Genomic DNA, 18,973 nt, shown 5'->3' with positions numbered 1-18,973 from the left:
ACAGTCCTGACACAGAGACTGCACTTCACTGTGTTTAGCAAATATCTGTAAAAGAAATTGAAGATTATTGTATCTCTCTAGGTCAGCATGGTGACGTAGTGGTTAACCCTGTTGCCACACAGCAAGAAGGTTGTGGATTTGATTCTTGTGTACCATTATTTCTTACAAGCTGCAACAAGTAAAAGGTGTGGTGCTCTTTTCTATCCTCTCTGTTTTAGGTTGTAACCAATGCACCCTATGTTAATTACATTACCCAGAGGGCACCACATGATTTACATGTTTGCCTCTCAACAAATCAAGTTTATCCAGCTTATTTAAAGTGAATCAACCAAATCTAATACAGTATATGTCTAGATTGAATACATAATCACCTGACAGGTAACGCTCTTCTATTCATGTGTGTCTGTTGGTTGTGTGTGTCCAGACCGTGGAGCCAGTTTGACAGTAAGGCAGGCTCAAATTTGAGTTTTTGTCTTGTTACTGCGCACTCAGTGCAAAGCATTTTGAAAGATTAATAATTCAGCCAATCCAGCTTTGCTCTTTCTGTTTGATTATACACTGGACATTTGAAACATTTTTACACTTGTTTATAACATTTTGATGTGTTGAGATTCGACTGAGCTGTAACTCTGAAAAGAAGAAGAAATTATTTTACTATCTTTGCATTCAAATATGCTCAGGAGACAGACTTTACATTATACCTTTCCTATAAAGAGCTTTGCAAATAAACTCAAAATGTTGTTATTACAGCATAACATTAACAAATGTTTGCTTACTGATACCACCATGATCTTCAGCCTTTGTTGTGCTATAATGTCTGCTCCGAGCAGCTTCTTCCTCTGGGCACACTGCAGTGATAATGTGGCACGATGGTCCAACTAGGCTAGCTGGTTAGCATGCTAACATCAGTAGAGGCATAACAACATAGTTGTTGTTGGTGAGTAAAGGAATGACGTGATGCCAGTCCAACTAGACTCATAAGTACATTACAACCTTACAACAGATTACAACAGAAATCTACAATAACAGCACCTCTGCATTGCTATGACTGCTGAGAAAGTTACCTAAAATGAGAAAAATTCAATGTTTTCATTGTACTTTTCAGCAAAGTTCTCCTTGAATTTGTGAACATGTGACTTAACTCAACAACAGAATGCCACCTTCTGCCTGCTCACTGGGCAGAATAAAGTACCAGTGCTTGTATTTCACTCAGCTTGAACCCAGCTTGTTTAGAGGAAAGCCAAACCCTTATAATAATCTGTTAGGGATGTTTAGGCCCACGCTTCAGCGGCCTTCTCCTCGGACCACCGTCATTGACGTCACTGGTGAACTCTTGGAAGTAGAGAAATGCAAAGCGACAAAATCAACAACAACAAGCAGCAGCAGCCAGTGACTGACCGGAGTGCCGTGCAGTTAAAAGTGGGGATTGGGTTTGGCTCTGGATCACTCAGATACCTGTCATAGCAGACTAAAGTGGACCTGGGTCCCTCTGCACGCACAGAGTGCTCAGTGAATATAGGCTTCAGACATGCATTCACACACTTATGTGTACTTACTGACCTTTACAGGTTTTGCCATCTGGCTGCAGGGTGAATCCCACAGGGCAGCTGCAGCGCACCCCTGTGGCCGTGTCCTTACATGTCCTGTCGCAGCCACCATTGTTCACAGCGCAGGTTTCTACAGATGGCAGCACAAAAATGGAGATAGAGAGAAACGGAGGAGGAGGGGACAGTTAACATGTGACCAAAGCTTTGGATATATCAATAACCTATAGACACTGAAGATGATGTTCAGTGAGATAAAGCTTCATGCACAATCACGCATCAGCACACCAGAATGTATTATGTTTTTTTCATGTTGCTTTGTCAACATACAAGAAATTACATCACAATGCTCCAGTTCAATGAGTAGAGACAGTTTCATCTAGAGGTGAATATCATGATCACACACACAGAAAGTCACAATCAAGATCTGTTTATGACAGCAGTGTATCAATTCAATATCAAAACAAAAACGCATGACACTGTGCTGATAAAGGAGGGTGAGGAATTCTTTGGCCCAGAGGTCGGTCCTGTTTCCAAAAGTGACAAGGAATCAGTTAACACGAATAAGAGGTACAATTAAGTAGATAGAAAAATAAAGTTAGTGCGAGGTGCTGTAAGTCTAGAACACCCCTGACAAAACCAATGTGTATATTTTCCTCATGAAAAATGTTCTTGTATGTGGCACAGATAAGGTTTGCTCAGACTTGTGAATATTGCCTGAGCTGATCCCAAAACAAACATGAGCTCATGGTAACTCCAGCTCACCTGCTCAGCTGCTGTTGCTTTAGCAAAGTTCAGCACACACTTTTTCCAACGGGCCTCAAGAAGTGCTGAAGTGGCTGAAATATGATGGTGACTTGTGTTTGTTGAAAGGGATTTAATAAATCTTTACTTAATAGGTAAGTTTCATGTTGTAACTGTTCTGTTTTTGGTGAGTTTGACTTCCTAGATATAGCTGTAGTGTGAATAATACATGAAGTAAAATTCATATATAATATAAATGCAGATGGTCTTTGATTGGGAAGCAGATCTAGGTTCAGCTCTCATTCTATCGCCATCCCTCCCTCTCATTCTCAACACAACCGGTCGTGGCAGATGGCACCGTCTCACTCTGAGTCTGGTTCTGTCTAAAGTTTCTGCGTCTTTCAGAAATCTCCAAGGGCTGCTCATAGAGGGAGTTTGGTGGAGATCTGCTCTATTTAAATTCCCTTCATATAATGCTGTTATGATTTGGCATTTCAAACATTAATTTGATTTGATTCGGCACACTTATTCCATGAAATTATCAAAGTGCTCGGACAACAGAAAAAGGGAGACACTGAATTTCGACAACTAAGCCTTATAACTAACTGTCAAGACTGAAACTTGTCGACGTCACAGATATCACATGCCCAAAGCCTTTTCCACCAGGACCGATTTGTTGAATGTTTACCTGAATTAAATCAGCTAAAATTTTATTGGTTCATTCAGAAAAAGTGACCTATTCAGAGGAAATATATATATAACTTTTATTTTGACTGGCTGTTGTTATGAAAGCTCCAGAGAGAAGCCTAAGAGAGGAGATGTAATGGGACAGTTCATTGATCAAAAAACCACAAATAAATATTGTTATGCATATCTTATATCACCCCTTTTGAAAAAAGACTGAAATTAAGATAAGGTCCTTTAAGATATGTCAAACTGCTGACCCATTTGTGGTAAAATTTAAAATATAATAACATTTTCTTCCCCTTCCTCCTTAAAAGTTGCCATGTTTGAATTCATTGGCTTTTGCTGGACAACAGCAGCATGTAAATCAGGGATCTTCCCTTTCTTTTTGGCACCTTTTCTCCATTTAATTAAAATACCAGGAGATTGTATGCGTGGGTGAAGTGAGGGGGAAAATAGGAAAAGCCTTTTCAGGCTGGCAAACACATCCGCGTCTAGAGCTGGAGGCATTAGCATAATGCCCTTTTAGAATGCAGAGTCACAAACACATCAGTGCCATGATGGCCAGCGCTTTCTTTGAAGAAACAGGGAGGTATTTGTACATTTGTTTGTGCTCCCTCATGCAACTCCAAAAAATATCAATCACAGGGCTCCTCTCTGCTTGCTGGCTCAATTTGTTCCTCTCTGTGTTTATCGGTCAAAGTACTGTGTTCGTCATTCGCAATCCTTTTCATGTCTGGCTCTCTGTTTGGAGAAGCTCTATGGACAGATAGCTGAACTCTTTCAAATTCCTAATGCTCACAAACTGAGAGATTTTAGGAGTGATGGCAGAAGACTTCCCAGATGCTGTGTCGCAGTGTTTGCTGGAAGGAGAGACACTCATCATCCAAGCAATCTGTCTGATTGACACTCTAGGGTATGGCGCCACACCAAGTCCCCTCTGCACTCCATAGCTTGGGTCACTTGCACAGGTGTACACATGAAAATATATGTTAAGAGGCTCTGTGCATGTGGAGGTGGTGTTTACGGGTCAGAGTGATTTATACTGAGTACAGTGAACCCTATCATTAACTAAGGGTGAATACAGTCCTTCTCAGAGGTTCTCTTCTTCAGGCCACATTCAGCAATGGGGCCTGCAGGCTGAGGGCAGGAACACAGATACATGGCCTACTGTGATTGATGTGCTGGACAAGCACCCCCACGCCCCCTCAGCTCTCCTCACCAAGCCTCTAAACTCTCCATGCATATTTCTGTGTGTGTGTGTGTGTGTGTGTGTGTGTGTGTGGTGGGACATTATTTCTGCTCATAGTGTCTTTTAGGATAATTGGAATCAATGTTTTTTACAATTGCTTGAAAGTTTAATCAGTTTTTTGGTAGGTTTTCACAAGTCTTCATGAATCAGATAAAAATCTGTCTTTCAGGTTTAAGTTCAAGTTGACTATGTTCATTTGACACTACTTCATACTTCCACAACATTTTAGAGGACCTTCTGCTCAGGTACATTTATTCAACAACAACTCTACCTAATACTGATATTTCCCTTTAAACCGCCCACTTGGTTTACTTTCAATAAATCCCCAAATGTCTCACCAAGATAAACTATTGAACAGATTTGTGTCCTGTCTTATTAATCATCTGAGGATGCATCTTGTCTGTGTCCCTGTAAATTAAACTGTATAAACTAGATCAAACTTGTCCCCCCTACTATAGCTACAACAGTACCATTCTGCTGATACAATTTCAGTGACAAAATTAGATAGAACACATCAGCAAGAGGGACCAAACCAGGACTCTCAGTGCATGACTATTTCCTGATTTCTACTTCCTGATTTCAGTCTTGTACACAAAAATATTACTTGCCATTCATATACTATGCTCATACAAGATGCAACAAGTTCATTTGAGTGTTTTTCTATCTTTGGCTGCTAAGCAGAAATATGGAAATTGGATGTGGGGTCTGGCTTTTTTTATGTACAAGAGTGATATAAATCCACTCACCTCACCAAAACATTACTACTGCAACTCTTGTCTGTTATGACTCAATGTCTAATTTTCATTCATAATTAAAATGTTTTTATGGATTGGTACCTCAATCTGAACATTATACATTCATATTCACTAAAAGACTTCACTACTGTGCTCTAACACTAACAAGGGTCCATTAGACTTGTCAAACACCTCACAAACAATGACAGCCTTTTATATCTTACGCCAGGGGTCACCAACTCGGGTCCTGGAGGGCTACTGTCCAGCGTGTTTTAGATGTTTCCTGCTCCAACACACCTTCAAATGATCAGCTCGTCATCAAGCTCTGCTGAGGTCTGATAAGGAGTCACTCATTTGTCTTACATGTCTTACACAATCCCATGCTATAGAGAGTCAAAGTGGTGGTGGACAAAGTATGTGGACGTTTGGACGTAATAACTGGTAGAAAAATCCTTTTATCAAGAAGAACTTGAACCAAGTTCTTCAAGTAACCGTGTAACAGACCTACAAAAAATTCAGGGGGTTTTTGACCATTCTTGTAGAAAGGTAATTTCTACAAGATGGTCTACTGACCATTACCTTTGGCATGAAATGTTCATGTTGGCAGGTGGCACCTTATTGTATAGAGCAAGTTCTTCCCAATAATTAAACTATAGTTTCATCTATCCATAAAATATATTCCCGGCAATGTTGTGGAAGATCAACATGCTCTCTGGGAAACATGAACATAGCCATGTTCTATTTGAAGAGCAGCAACTTCCTCTGTGATGTCCTGCCATGGTCACTCTGTCTGATCCATGTTTTATCAACATTAGATTTATGAACAGAGATGTTGTTCAGTGATAGAGGTAGTAGGTAGTAGTCGGTAGATGGTTAATGGAAATTAAATGATTCTTTTTTTTGTCACTCTCTGGTTCTTCTTTACCTTGGAGAAGCCCAAGCTCATTTCGGTCACTTGTACCCGTGATCTTGTTCTTTCGGTCATGATGCAGTTCTCTTGACCATAGATGAGGGTAGAAACGAAGATTGACCTGAAGATCGAGCGCTTCACTTTCCCGGCTCAGCTCTCCTTTTGTTACAGTGGTGCGATACAGTGACTGCAGTACAGCTCATGCTGCTCCAATTCTCCGGCCAATCTCATAGTCCAACATCCCCCCACTCGAGAACAAGACCCCAAGGCCTCCCTCTGGGATCCTCACAAGTGTGAAGAGCTGGTCCGTTGCTCCATGACCAGAACAGAACACATATTGTATCCTCTTCAATCAGAGGTTCAACAATCGGCCTGACCCTCCTTTCCAGCACCTTGGAGTAAACTTTCCCAGGGAGGCTGATTAGTGTGAATCCTCTATACTTGATACACACCCTCTGGTCCCCCTTTTTAAAAAGCAGGACCACCAACCCGGTCTGCCACTACTTCGGCACTGCCCCAAACCCCCACGCAGTGTTGAAGAGGCATGTCATCCATGTCAGTCCCTTAACACCCAGAGCCTTCAACATTTCAGGACGGATCTTGTGGAGTTGTTTGAATACCTCAGTGACTTCCCTCAGCCAAATTATTCTGTCTCTGCTTCAGAGGGTGGATACGTCGGGTTCAGGAGTTCCTCAAAGTGTTCCTTCCACCGCCCGACTATCTCCTCATTTGAATTCAGCAACATCCCACCCTTGCTGTACAAGCAACCTTGATGGTTCCCTGTTTTCGCTGCCTAAGGTTCCAGACAGTCTTCCAGAACAGCTTTGGTGCCGGCCAAAAGTCCTTCTCTATGTCCTCTCCGACTCCCACACCCACTGTTTTGCCTTAGCAACCGCCGAGGCTGCAGCCGTTTGGGCCCATCGGTACCCGGCAACTGCCTCTGGAGTCCCCCGAAATAACAAAACCCAAAGGCCTCCTTCTTAACTTCCCTGACCACTGGTGTCCACCATGGTGTTCAAGGGTTGCCGCTCCTTGAGGCACCCAGGACCTTGAGGCCACAGCTCTCCACTGCAGCTTTGGCAATGGAGGATTTGAGCATTGACCACTCGAACCCCAACCTCCACAGGGATGTCAGAAAAGCTCTGCCAGAGTAGTGAGTTGAAAGCCTCCTGGACAGGGGGCTCCTCCAAACGTTTTCAGTTCACCCACACTACACTTTTGGGCTTACCAGGTCTGTCTGGAAACGTCCCCCGCCACTTGACCCAACTCACCACCAGATGGTGATCAGTTGACAGCTCAGCCCCTCTCTTCACCCAAGTGTCCAAAACATAAAGCCTAAGATCCAATGATATGATAATAAAATTGATCATCAACCTTCCGCTTGGGGCTCTGGTACCACCACCACCTATTTGGCAGCGCACTCAACTCCATCGGTCTTCCCTGCAGATGGTGCAGGGGGGGTCATTAGCCACATGGCTTCTTCGGACTTGGCCCGGTCGGGCCCTGTGGCATACCTGACTACCATGCACTTGTGTATGGGTTCTCCATCTGGGCCTGGCTCCAGATGGGCACCCTGGGCTTCCTCTGGGCAAGGTTCTCTTGTTCCCTCTTTTCTTCTTCATGGGGTCTTTGTGGACCATTCTTTGTCTGGCCCCTCGCCTGAGACCAATTTGCCATGGGAGACTCTACCAGGAACACAAAGCTCCACACAACATAGCTCCCAGGTTCACAGGGACAAGTAAACCTCTCCACCATGATAAGGTGATGATCCCCGGAGAGGTTCATGTGAATACCAAGATCCAAATGTTTGTGTCCTCTTTACAAGTCAAGGGGACTCTAACCCCCACCTTCAAAATGGTTTCAATGACTGAGCTCCGGGTCCAATTAATTTGAAGGTTCACAAACTTTTTCAACCAAAACTATAAATGTTTGACTCATGCATTCAATGTAAATAAAAAATAATTAAAAACAAATGGTTTCTTCATAAGTGCAATGCTGATGAGGATCAGACCATATTTTATAAATAAATTAAGGTTAGTAGAGAAGTTTCACTAACTTTCTTTTATCTAGCAAAGACCAATAAATGGCGAAATAAGGAATGACTGATAATATGTATATAATAATATATCAGTGAGGTGTAAAGTAATAAGAGGGAAGCTTTAAGTTTCTGCATGCCATGTCACCTTGGAAGTGCTGACTGCCCTGTGAGGCAGAGGCTGGACAGTATGATGTGCTGTGTAAACTGTGCAAACTTAAGTACTGTTAGAAAAAGGTCAGAGGAGCACTGTCAAAAAGATGCCCACTGCACCATGCCAGGCTCCTATAACAGCTGGGTGTTAGCAGAGCTCTATTCTGTTATCAGACTATGTGGATACACCTACAAAGACACACAAATACACACTTCAATTTAACTCCATCTGTCCTGAGCTGATTGATTATTTGGACTTCAGGGTCCCAATTACTGCTTACTGTTGGGTTTCTGTTTTGACACTTTACCTGGGTCCTGATTTGGCTTTTTTTACTTAGTATCAACATTACTGTGTCTCAGTATGACTTTTCACCCAGCATTCCCTTCTCTCTGTCACCCTTTCATTCCTTTCCATCTTTGTCAATTTATTTGCCAGTGGCACCTTTCTATTAGTGCCTCAGCTGCAGTTCCACTTGGCTGGACGAATGCATTGTCTGTGCTGTACGGTGGCAGCCGTGGGGGAAGAGACAAGAGCGGGATGTGCCAGAGAGCTGATAGAAGTGTCAGATCTTGCGTACTAACACTGCTACGGCTGTGCCAGGGCAGCACTGGAGTGGCCCTTATGCCTTAAACAGCCACACAAAATTTATAATAGAGAGACTTCTATCAACACATTTCAGTTGACTTTAACCTCAAATGTTGAACTGGTATTCTTAGTATTAGGCTAATAAGAACTGAAAATGTTGATATAGCTTAATTGGGAACTCTAAATTTATGTAGGTATGAGCATGGCTGATAATTTGTCTCTGCTTGCCTGTATCCTTTGGCCCTGGCAACCAGTCCAGAATGTACTTTGCTCCTGCCCAGTGTCAAGTGGGATTTGGCTCTAGCCCCACCACCACCCTGCATTGGATAATTGGATAGATGGATGGATTGTGCGTTAATTAGGAACTCAACAACTCTTCTCAAAGCTCTGACAAACATTTTAACTGATGGATGACTGGCTTCATTTTGTAGCTTCTACTTCTACCTAGATATGACTGAGGTGAAATGGAAACAATCATCAGAAACCTTGAGGGGGTTACAGTACACTGGATTTAAGGTTGTGCTCAATCCACTACAGGTTAGTAGAATGCTGACTGGATTGGACATGCTGGTACAACAGCTAGTAGGGAGAAATTAAATATTGACTTATAATGCAGTTTTGGGTGGAAAAAGGAAAACAGAGCATTGAAGGAGTGACAAGCACAAGATACTCTCCATTCCTCATCTAAGCCACGCTGGCTGGACACAACTGAAAAAAAAAAGTTTGGAACATGGCTTGGCAGATAGCGGTTGGTCCGGAGTACAAAATTTCTGATGTGCTACTGCTTTAGAAACAAAGGAAATGTCCAATTCAGGGACAGGCCAGCAGAGGTTAAACAATTGTGTTTAAGAGGAAGGTCAACTGCCGTATTTATGCTACAAAAGCCTGACTGAACCAGCAGAAAAACAAATTTTAATTTGTGGAAAGTCATTTTTTTTTTAGGTTCAAGATCAGGAGGTAACAGAATGGGGTTCTCCAAAAACCAAATGATGATGCTTTAATTTTCATTTGCAGCTGCCCCTCACCTTTTTTTCTATCCATCCATCCATCTTCTACTGCTTTTCCATTTCTGTGTTGCAGGGCCTTTTTATCCTAAAGCATTCAAAAAGGAAGCTGAAGTACAAATATGTTTTGCTGTCTTTTGTTGTAATTGCAGGTCTGTTGTTGTGCCATACTTTTAAGTTCAATTTGTGTCATACCAGACACCCCTCTGAAATAATTTCATCAATGGTCATGGGCTAAATCACCTTTAGGGTAGCTTGTTGGGTGATATTGATTAAAATGAAAATCTTTAATATTGCGATTTTGTGAACAAGCTGGTTCTGGTTTGACCTGTGATTCATGCTGCAAACTATTTCCATGTTAAGATTGATGACAGTCACCGCCACGACAGAATAAGATGCACACAAGTAAAACAAATCTGAGGATTAAAGCCTCTAATGTGTCCTTTGAGGCCTCCAAACTAAAACCAAACCAAACATCCATTTAGGAGCACCACGGGGCATCCCAGGAGCATTTCTTTGTTGCATAATCTGCAGGTACTAAAGATGAAAGTTTTGAGAAAATTCTGCTAAATAAAAAGTTGGGTTTCTGACCATTCTTTTGCTGTGCAATTAATAAAAAAAAAATAAGGTACTGGAACGCAAAACATTTGGAGATACTGGAAAAGCAAAGATTGGTTAATGAAAAAACCTTAGAGCCATCCAGAAATTTCAGGATGCACAGTTGGGGTTTAAAGGAAAATAGCAACCTCTTCGACTCCTTTTTCATCACATTAGATACAATTGTAGAACTGTGATTGGGAATCGACACAGTGGGCACCAAATGTTAACAAAAAAAAAAAAAAAAAAACAGAGAGAGGAGGAACAGAGAGGAGTAGAGTAGGGGATACAAGCACAAGCGCCATGGCAACACATAGAAAGAGGAAGAAAAGAGTTACCCATAAGTAGCCGCCGTTTCACCCGCTTGTCCACATCAGCTACTGACGTGGCATTGAACTCAGAGCTCTCAATTGCAGCCTCATCTTTCTCTAAAACACAAGTGACAAGGGGACAAACAGTGAGCAGCAGGTTAATGAGAAGCCCAAATGACCAGACCTTCAGCCCCTCTTGGCGTTTGAGCAAAAAAAAAAAAAAAAAAAAAACAAAGCCAAGAAGCAAGAAGCGATGAAGAAGCGCCAAAATCCCTGTTAGAGTGTTAATCCCCAAAAAACTGATAAATCCCCCAGAGAAATCAAAAGAACAAAACAAATTAAATGAAAGTGATCAGTATCGGTGTGTAGCATACAAAATGAAGCAGTTGATAGGCAAGTGGGTAGGGTTGGAAGGAGAAGGGAGAGAGTTCAGGTGAAAAAAAAAAGATGATGTGTGGGGGCTTTAGGGATGGAACAGGTGAATGTTTTGGGTTATTTCGGTTGATGTTGACACTGCTGTTGTCCGCGATGGAGTGTCTGTCTTCCATATCAAACAGCCAAACTTTGTCAGCAATGATTTCCTTGCGTTAGAATGGAGGAAGAAGAAAAGAAAGGAGGGGGAGGAAAGGATACATGTGCGACATTTCCAAGACAAGCTGCCTTTAATGTGGGCACAAACATGCAGAAAGGAAGAGTGGCTGATGACAATGGTAATAAGTGGGAGGAAAGCATGGGTGCAGAGGAGAAAGATGTGAGGTCAAACTGTAAATGATGACAAGATGGCTGGGAGGAAAATGATGAACAAAGCAAAAGGAGAGAAAGCAACATGGAGAGAGGGCAGGAAAAGGCAAACTGAACGCCATTATTGGAGAGGTAAGAGGGAACGGAGAGGTGCACATACTGAGGAATGGGGTTTTAAGAGGACTGTAGGGAGGACATGCAGAGAAGTAAAAAAGGCAGAGGAGGAGGTAGTCTGGGGGCAGCGCTGGTTGCCTGTTTGTCTATGGAACACATTACAACTGGCTTTAACAGTCAACACCGGAAAAACCACATTCCCAAAGCCAGGCAGAGGAGGGTCAGGATGGGGGGAAGAGGTGAAGGCAGGAGAGAGGAGAAGGTGACAATGGTAATTGAATGGGGTGCGATGGCGGTTAGGATGGCATATGTGTGCTGCTGTTGTGGGCTGGTGGGTTTGTGAGAGGAAGCCAGTCTTTCTGTGCGCCTGAGACATTAGGACCTGAATGAGAGTCTCCCTGTGAATGGACGGTACTGTCTGCAACAGAACTTGTCTTTGATGTACACACTCCTCTGGGGAAGTGGATGTTGAGGGTAGGGAGGTTGGATATTGGGGTAATTATCATCCCTTCCAATCCCAGCCCTCCACTATTCGTCACTCTCTCCTCTCAGGCACTTCACAGACAAAGTAAAGGATTCTGTGAAGCACACTCAGGGATGAATAGAGGCTTTCTGGTGTTCTGCTAACAAGTGAAATGTGGCTGTTTGAATGTGTGTGTGTGTGTGTGTGTGTGTGTGTGTGAAATTGTTAAGTCTAGAGCCCATGCATACCAGTTGCATGCTTTGAAGCATCTGCTTGCTTGAGTGCATGAAAAAAATCTTTCATGAAGGGAGATAAACCGTGTGTGTATGTGCGTGTGTTGTGTGCAGTTTGTGTGAAAGCGGTGGAATTGTGAGACAGGTTAAGAAGAGGTAGGAAGAGGAGTCCCAGCCACTCACTCCTAAAGACTTGATGGAACGAACCGGCGGTTGGAGGCCCACTGAGAGGGGAGTGTTTTAAAGAGCCAGATCTACACAAGACGACGGGATATGGCGGGATTAAATCATTTTACGGTACTATCACTAGGAGAAGGGTAAAAAAAAAAAAAAAAAATAGCACTGCATGGAAACAGAGGGATCAAATAAAATTAAAAGGGAAGATGAAAGAAAACAGAAGAAATAAACCAAAAGAATGTAGTGCAGGTTCTTCCATGCTGCAGGCAGAAAGAGAAAAACTACTGTGACACACAGGTGGATAACCGGACATGTATGTGGACACATGCAGTCAGAGGGGCAGTGTTATGAGAGAAATGGAAGACAAGACGTGCAAGTCTCAGCCTCTCTGTGAGGGTGTGTGGGACGAGGACAGAGGCTGATGCATGGGGATAGTGAGACAAAGAGGTAATCTTGGTGTTGGCAGAGGTCGTTTTTTTTGCTGAGCTGGTTGCTGAGCTGGTTGCATGTCATCTGGTTGTTGTGAGGAGAAAGAGGATGAGGACGTAGTGAGAGAGCTGGAGGAGGAGGAGGAGGTCAGGTTTGCTTTCGTGGGAATTTCACTTAAGATCAGGCTGCAATTGAGATGTCTGCCTTTATCCCCACCCGCCCAAGCCCACCCCAAACACACACGCACACACACACTCAGCTCTTGCCTCTTGTGCACTGAGAATTGATTCTTATTTCCTCCTGATTTGGTTTTAAGATTGATGCTCAGACAAGACAGGCAATCAGGTACTATCACCAGAAAGCAGGAAGAGAAGGGAGGAGGAAGGGGGAGCAGAAGGGCAGCACGATATAGAAAGGGTAAGAGGGGGTTTGGAGGCGTTAAAGGTTGGCCCACAGAGCAGCTGGGAGTCTTGGACCACAGACACAGGGGTCCTTTCTATGTTCAACAGAGACGGAGAGAGAGACAGAGAGAGAGAAAAGACTTTAGGAGGAGAGGGAGAGTTCCTGCTCGCTTGCTTGAATTCAGATTCCTCTTCACAGTTTTTCCTTGTTGTTGCGTTTCTTCATTGAAGCTGTAAAGATAAGAGGTTATCTTAACCTGGTGCTGCTGTACACCAGGGTGGCAAACCGCCCCAGTTGGGACAGTCACAGACACAGACAGACAGAGGGAGGAGTGTCCAGTGTTCAAACTTAGCAGGAAGCACATCAACATGACATCAGATAAATGCATGTTCAGCAACACTGACCACACTCTGAGGACTCTGTCAGTTCACATTCAGGAAGGAGAAAACTGTACATCTTGAAATTGGTACCAGGATGTCCGGAACAGTGTGACCTCATTCTCATTTGGTTGCAGATTTACAGTGACCAATTACAAATAAACCAGAACCTGTGAACAGAAGTCACTTGGACTCGGAAGCAGCTCTTAAAGTGGACAGAGATTTGGTGACCTAGCATCTTGTAAGGGTCAGAGCGTCTGGCAGCATGAGAGTCAACATTCACTGACTCGCCGCTCTGAACCAGGGTTTTCTGCTTCGAGTCAAGGTCAGAGCTAAATGAGTTGTCAGCTAGACTGTGGTTTGGTCTGAGTTCATCTGGTTATTTTTGTAAACCATTTAACTCTATCTTGGAAAGATTTTTGATTTGGATTTTGTCCTGTAAAAAGTGCTAACTACAGCAAAGGATGGATGTCCTTTAGTGTCACTCTCAGCAACCAATCTGAAAAAGAGCTTTTTCAGATTGAGCTACTTGAACTGTATTCTTACATACAGTATATCTGTTTCAGTCAGCCCGCATATTGAACATAAACCATTAGCATCTCTGACGAGCACCAAGAACCAAATTCAAGGCTGCATCAGCTTAGTTCAAGTCATTCAACTGCCAACAAATTGCGACGTGCTTTGTTCCAAATTGAGTGTATTTACTAATAGCAAAGTTGCTATACAAAATGCAAAATTGTAATAGAAACACAGCTATGTCTGAGTCCTATAATCCAGTAAAATTGTATTCCAGCTAATGCCAACCATGACACCCATTCATTAAAGGGTACAAATATCAAAACTGTGTGCATAGATTATACAGTAAGTATAAAAATACTTGTCAGCGTGTGAATGGGTAAAGCTGCAGTCTATAAAAGCAAAGCAATAAAGGACAATTTCTGATAAGAAATCCACAGCAAACAATCTGCAGTTTAAGCCTACAGTTTTTACTGGGATTCAAATAGTAATTCACTGAACTCCTCCATCCACTGACACATTCTCCATTATGACTTATTGTATATCCATTCATTAGGCTATCAGTGTTATGATGCACCACCAACAGGCTGATTTTAATCATTCATGGAGAGCATTAGCCTAAGATTTCATGTTTATAATACATTTCATGTCCCTGGCTCATTTAAGCTCATTCATAAAATCACAGAAAATGATGAATAGGCCACACCCACATGCACCAAGGTAATGCTCACCTTTCCGTCAGGTTTTGCGGTGCATATTTCTAGCATTTGTCACGTACCACTGTCGGCCAGTCTTAAAATGCTTTGGCAGGCCTATTTCCAAACACAACCTTACAAGGATTTATGATGACTGATGATCGCTAAACCCCATTGCAAAGTTTATTGGTCAGCTTTTTCAAAGATATTGACAAGCTTTCTGCAGCTTTTGATGAGCTTGGTCCAATGATGATCTGCAGAAAATTTTGTAGTATCAGAACTACAGTAAAGAATATGGTTTTCAAAAAGTTCAACATGAGGGAAAATCAATACATAGAATGCTCATAAAGACACTGAGAGGATTTGTGTGTCCACTTTCAAGATAGCCAGATTTAAATTGGCCAGAATTAGATTTAAACCAGAATTAAATCTTGACAGTGTGAATTGTTTGTGGAGATGATTGGCTTATGGCCTTCCATCATACAACAGATATAAGTCAAACAACTGTGATGACTTATGGATTGTGTGTAAAACAACATGGCTGTCACTTACCAATGCAGGTCTTGCTGTCTGAGTGTAGGGCATATTTTTGATGGCAGCCACACACCGGCCCTGTGTCTGTGTCGTCACACGTGTGCTGACAACCCCCGTTTCCATAGTTACATGTCACTGAGGACAACATAAAGCATTTAAGTCTGACTCCTTCCTTGCACAATACGCTAAATGTTAACGAATTCTTTAGCTAAAATATTGACTTGGGAAGAATTTGCTTTCAAGAATGACTTGAAAGGAAAGCAAAATAACTCTTAACTGTATAACAGTTTATAACTGTATAAATGTATCTTAAATTATGGTCTGCTCCTCATCAAGGCTACAATAATGAACAAACATAATCCTTTTAAACTAACACACAAAGTATTGCTTTTTTTGTGGTTTATTGTCTAGCATTCAGGCAGCACAGTGGCATAATGGTTAAGCACCATTGCCCCACAATACGAATGTTGTGGGTTTGATTACAGTAAAGAATACAGTAAAGAAGTACTTTGCCATTATACCCACTAGTGAGATGGGCAGTAACTGTAGTGCTGAATAAGAACTGAATAATAATATCCATAACTGAATAAGAAGAACTGAAAAAAGAAAGGGTAAGGCAGAAAATTTGAAGGAGAGGAGGTTTAGAATTGAGAAATAAGGCAGAGACTGTGTGTTTTTGTTTGTGTATGTATATCTGTGTGCATGTTGAAGACATAACTGCTGTCTCTTTCATTACTCATTTACTTCCACCCGGCACTGCCATGCTCAACAGGCCGGCGGACCCCCGAGTCCCTTGCTATGAATGAAATATTACCACACTGTGATGGGAGGGTGTAATATTTACACTCTCACTGCCTGAGAGGTGAACAGGATGTGTTGGCAAACAAATTATTTCCCTCTTCAAGACAGCAACCCTAAATTCCATATGGGTTGGGGGGATTTTTGAACTCTACTGAATCCTTCAGTACCTTCAGCTTGGTCTGATACACTTCACCGAGTTTGGTATTAAATGTCCACCCTCGTATTTTACTGCTGCAAGTCACTGGAACTTGTCCATCATTGCTATTACAGATGTTTATTGCAAGAACAGTTTAAACTCAGTAACGTAACACAATAACATCAAGTCTATGAGACATACTGTTGTCAACTGGCTGAACATTAACAGAAAACAGAAAGTGATTGTCAACACATCCACGTTTAGTCTAAATACTAAAGGCGGACCAATAAGTCCAGTTACTTGCTGGATTCTGTGTGTGTGTGTGCATATGTGTGTGTCAGGATGTGTCAGTGAGACAGTGAGATGGCCCACAGTGTGGTCAAGTGTGATACGTACATGTGCAGTCTTTCTGGTTTTTGGCCAGCTCAAAGCCGGGACGGCACTCGCAGGACACGCCACCTTTGCCTGGGGCCTCCCTGCAGATGTGGGCACAGCCATGGTCTTTGTTCATGCAGTTCATTCCATCTGTACAAAAAAGAGAGACACTTTCATGACACTTTGTACCAAGGAGAAATCTGCTGCCTAAAGGAATAAAGCAACAAAAACTAGTCTGAAGACAGTATCACTGTTAATGTAAGGGTGCATTGTACAGGTCGGGGAACACAGGCATATAATATAATAAACCAAAAATGTATTTGCATCAAAATTTTTATGTCATCTAATGGTATGATCTGGTCTTGATTCAGGGGTCAGAACTAAACTCGCTAGTCTGGATTCTGTGGTCGCCTCACCACAGATGGAATGTAAACCTGTGAGGAACACTAATCCATTATAAAAACAGTCCACCAAAGTGCAGACTCATCTGGTACTTGAAGTGAATTGCAGATGACATTGTGATGGGTTCATTGTATGTTATGTCCAAATCAACAACTAAATGAATAATTTTATTAGAAATCATTTAAAAAACCTTTGGAAGTGTTGTCTCTTCATAAGGTGGTACCAATTCTATTCTAAATTTCTCAGCATGACAGACCATCACTATGTTTGTTTCTATGCATTTAAAAAATGGAAAATCAGCTTTCTCAATGTACTCTTGGGTTTCTGGTGTTCTGACTGTATTTGGGGAACAGTAAATACATATAGTATTCATCATACATGAAATACACACATAAACACAAATGAAGGTTGAGCTCATCAAGTGACAATTTATCAGCAGATGGGTCATTTTTCTGTAGTTTTGGCAAGTGAAATGTGAATCCCTCCCTTGCGTATGACTGAAGCACTCACTACACAACATTTAGTCTTTGCTCAAAGACACACCTCCACTCTAGCCCTAATGGTGAATAATGTCCCTTCATGTGGCCCCTGACAGCACTTCAAGGACCTCATTAGGTTACAAGAGGGTCCCCTTCACAAAATGTTCCTTAAGTCTGTCCACCCCTAACAGGACCATTCCATCAAAGTCCAAAATCAAAGGAGCCAGATTTTTTAAGAACTGTTCATTTACATGATCAAAGCCTGTTCAGCTTTATATAACTAGTGTTAAATGTGGGCAGGTACTGATGTACAGTCAAATCTGGAACATGAATGATCCACAAAGCTGCAGCAAAACCGCAGCTAAAAAAAAAAAAAAAAAAAATAAGACTTGCAAAAGCATTGACCTTGTTTGAAAACCAAACTCATAAGAAAGCAATGTAGCTACAGTCATTCAAAGCTGGAAGAAGTCAAATAAACTTGAGCAGAGGGAGGAGTATGGACATAGGCCCTGCACTCAGCACAAATGAGCCTAAAATAGCAAACACAGTGGCAGCATCCAACTGTGGCCTCTCAATATCTATGTGACGAGGCAGCAACAGTGACAGCTCACTGACACAAATGCCTGTCAGGCCTGGATAACCCCCACAGGTCCCTACATGCATCTGCCGTCCAGCTCTATTTAGCTAAACCTGTTTGATCCAACAGGTCCGTCTGATCACAAATGTTTAAATTAATATGAGACTCGCTAAAGTTACTACATTACGCACTGCTGGTCTTACCAATGTCCATTGACAAAAACAATTTTTTTACACAAAAAATCCAGTAAACATTATTACTGGGGATGACAGCTTTGGATTGAGAGTTAAACAACTCATAGATTTTGAAATAAAAAATGTGTTTCGTAAACTGAAAGGCTGCAATTAAGGATGGGACAACAGGTTTAAACTATTGCTTCAGTGGTTTTACAGATTTAAAGTGGCCCAAGGCAAGTGCTTCTGTGCCTAATGAATACAAATGTGAAACATGAGAAAAACTGTATTTGTGGGACAGAGAAAAAGCTTCCACAAAAGAAGACCGGACACTGCACAATTTAGCCCCAAGGAGGAGGAGGAGCCCAAGTGTCAACCCACCATGACATAATCAACTGGTTTGTAAAACTTGAAACTAGAGACTGAGACCATAAACTCATTATGAAAATGTATACTGAGCTATTAAATCAAGTGAGAAGCAGAGACATTTTCACTGGAGTTAAAACCAATCTGACTTCTTTTACAACCAGTTGAGTCACCCCCTGACAGTTATTTGATAGAATGCAAGCTCTTCAGCATTAGCTTCACTTACCAGCCTCAGGACCTATGTTCAATTGTATAAACAGTCCATATTTGATATGGACGTGATATTTCTTTTATTAGAAGAAATTTAATCGTGAGTATTATAACTAACAACTCTCTAATTTTGTCCCTCTGTCACCCTTGTAACTCCTAGTAATGAGCTGATTTTAAGCTGATATAACCAATAATATGCTGACAGGATATCAAGAAGCC

The 18,973-nt window shown here is 42.0% G+C and overlaps 1 protein-coding gene across 4 annotated transcripts in view; it reads right to left on the bottom strand.

Annotated features, from left to right (window-relative positions):
• scube1 (signal peptide, CUB domain, EGF-like 1) overlaps positions 1 to 18,973 on the bottom strand; it is a 104,127-nt gene that overhangs the window by 34,348 nt on the left and 50,806 nt on the right. For 2 of the 4 annotated variants that reach the window (XM_029495189.1, XM_029495190.1), the window contains exons 5-8: positions 16,569 to 16,697; positions 15,254 to 15,370; positions 10,582 to 10,671; positions 1,561 to 1,677 (exon numbers count right to left, since the gene is read on the bottom strand). In XM_029495189.1, the coding sequence (XP_029351049.1) occupies positions 1,561 to 1,677; positions 10,582 to 10,671; positions 15,254 to 15,370; positions 16,569 to 16,697 (453 nt within the window). The remainder of the gene's footprint in view (positions 1 to 1,560; positions 1,678 to 10,581; positions 10,672 to 15,253; positions 15,371 to 16,568; positions 16,698 to 18,973) is intronic. The other 2 variants (XM_029495191.1, XM_029495192.1) reach the window with 1 other exon arrangement.

This window comes from Echeneis naucrates, chromosome 23, assembly GCF_900963305.1.
Source record: "Echeneis naucrates chromosome 23, fEcheNa1.1, whole genome shotgun sequence".
NCBI classification, from domain to species: domain Eukaryota; kingdom Metazoa; phylum Chordata; class Actinopteri; order Carangiformes; family Echeneidae; genus Echeneis; species Echeneis naucrates.
Note: the sequence above shows the minus strand (reverse complement) of the source record. Positions and strands in the feature narration are given on the sequence as shown.